Here is a 1,502-nt window from a genome sequence, read left to right on the forward strand (position 1 = left end):
CTCTTGTTGGTGAAATCTTCACCCTAGCAGAGCTCTAATCGATAGAATTCTTTCCTTATGTTTTCTGTATCTCCATCTCCTTTCTCAAAGCTCATTTATCTGAAGAGGTTTTTGACGATCTCCCTTAACCCTCCCACAGGTTAATTCTATTCTTCCCTTAAGCAATTTGGAGTTTTTCCTTCATCTTAAAGGTATCAAATGCATGTGAATTGCTTAAGTTATATAAAAGATAATAGACGGAGTACCTTTCAGAAACATGAAACTCTGTTTTACTCAACTGCAAATCTCCTGAGTGTATTTTAACTGACCATTAATAAGCTGATTTATGAAATTCTGAGTGGCGGTATAAATGGATGTTGTTATTCCTCTTTTTCAGACATACTCAGGTCTTTTCTGTGTTGTCGTAAACCCATACAAAATGTTGCCCATCTACACTGAGAAGATTGTTGAAATGTACAAAGGGAAAAAGCGACATGAGATGCCACCCCATATCTATGCCATTGCTGACACTGCATACAGGAGCATGCTGCAAGGTAAACACACAATACCCACCTACTGTCTGTGCTTTTACCACTGAACCTGGTTAAAGCCTGTTGCCAGAGCATTTTTATGTCTCACTGTGAAAAGAAAGCTGTCGATGAATTAACTTACAGTCACTAACCTCTCTACAAAATTTCAGCAGATTAGTACACTGTCATTACTGCAGAATTAGAGTTTAGTTTTACTGGGTCTTGGAATTGTTCTAATCGACTCCAAAACAGGAAACCATTAAAATGAAACCAGCAAAGAAAATTGTTTGTCATAAACGTTGGTAAATTGATGTTTTACTTGTTTTGACTTTTTCTGTTAGCTGTCATAACATGAAACTGTTGATGAAATTTGTCCTACAGTACTATTGGGACAACACTGTAAAATGTGTTTGCCTGAAAGACATTACTCTTGCTTCTTTATTGTATTTAAAATTAACAGAAAATAACAGACAGTCCGGAGTGACTATAGATCACAACCCTACACAAAAGATGTCATCAACCACCTTAACTCTAGGATTACAACTTTAAAATCACTCTCTGGTACCTATTATCTTTTATATAACTTAAGCAATTCACATGCATTTGATACCTTTAAGATGAAGGAAAAACTCCAAATTGCTTAAGGGAAGAATAGAATTCACCTGTGGGAGGGTTAAGGGAGATCGTCAAAAACCTCTTCAGATAAATGAGCTTTGAGAAAGGAGATGGAGATACAGAAAACATAAGGAAGGAATTCCATCGATTAGAGCTCTGCTAGGGTGAAGATTTCACCAACAAGAGGAAAGGAGAAAGCTGAAATCCAAAGGAGAGACCACAGATGTCTGAAGATGAGGACAATAATTTTACATTTGAGTTGTTGGACAATGGGTATTCTCTGAAGAGCAGGGATTGCAGAACTGATGACTAAGCATGGTGACTGAGATCAAATGGTGACTCAGCGAGGTGACTGAGACTGAATGGCGACTCAGCGAG

General features: G+C 37.6%; 1 protein-coding gene across 1 annotated transcript in view; it reads left to right on the plus strand.

Moving 5' to 3' along the window:
- Window positions 1-349: 349 nt before the first annotated feature.
- The window catches only part of LOC109916081 (myosin-11-like), a 139,653-nt gene continuing 138,500 nt past the window's right edge, over window positions 350-1,502 (plus strand). Inside the window, exon 1 of the mRNA XM_048609663.1 lies at window positions 350-533. Within this exon, the coding sequence (XP_048465620.1) occupies window positions 350-533 (184 nt within the window). The remainder of the gene's footprint in view (window positions 534-1,502) is intronic.

The sequence above is a fragment of the Rhincodon typus genome, chromosome 21, assembly GCF_021869965.1.
Source record: "Rhincodon typus isolate 14 chromosome 21, sRhiTyp1.1, whole genome shotgun sequence".
Taxonomy (NCBI): Eukaryota; Metazoa; Chordata; class Chondrichthyes; order Orectolobiformes; family Rhincodontidae; genus Rhincodon; species Rhincodon typus.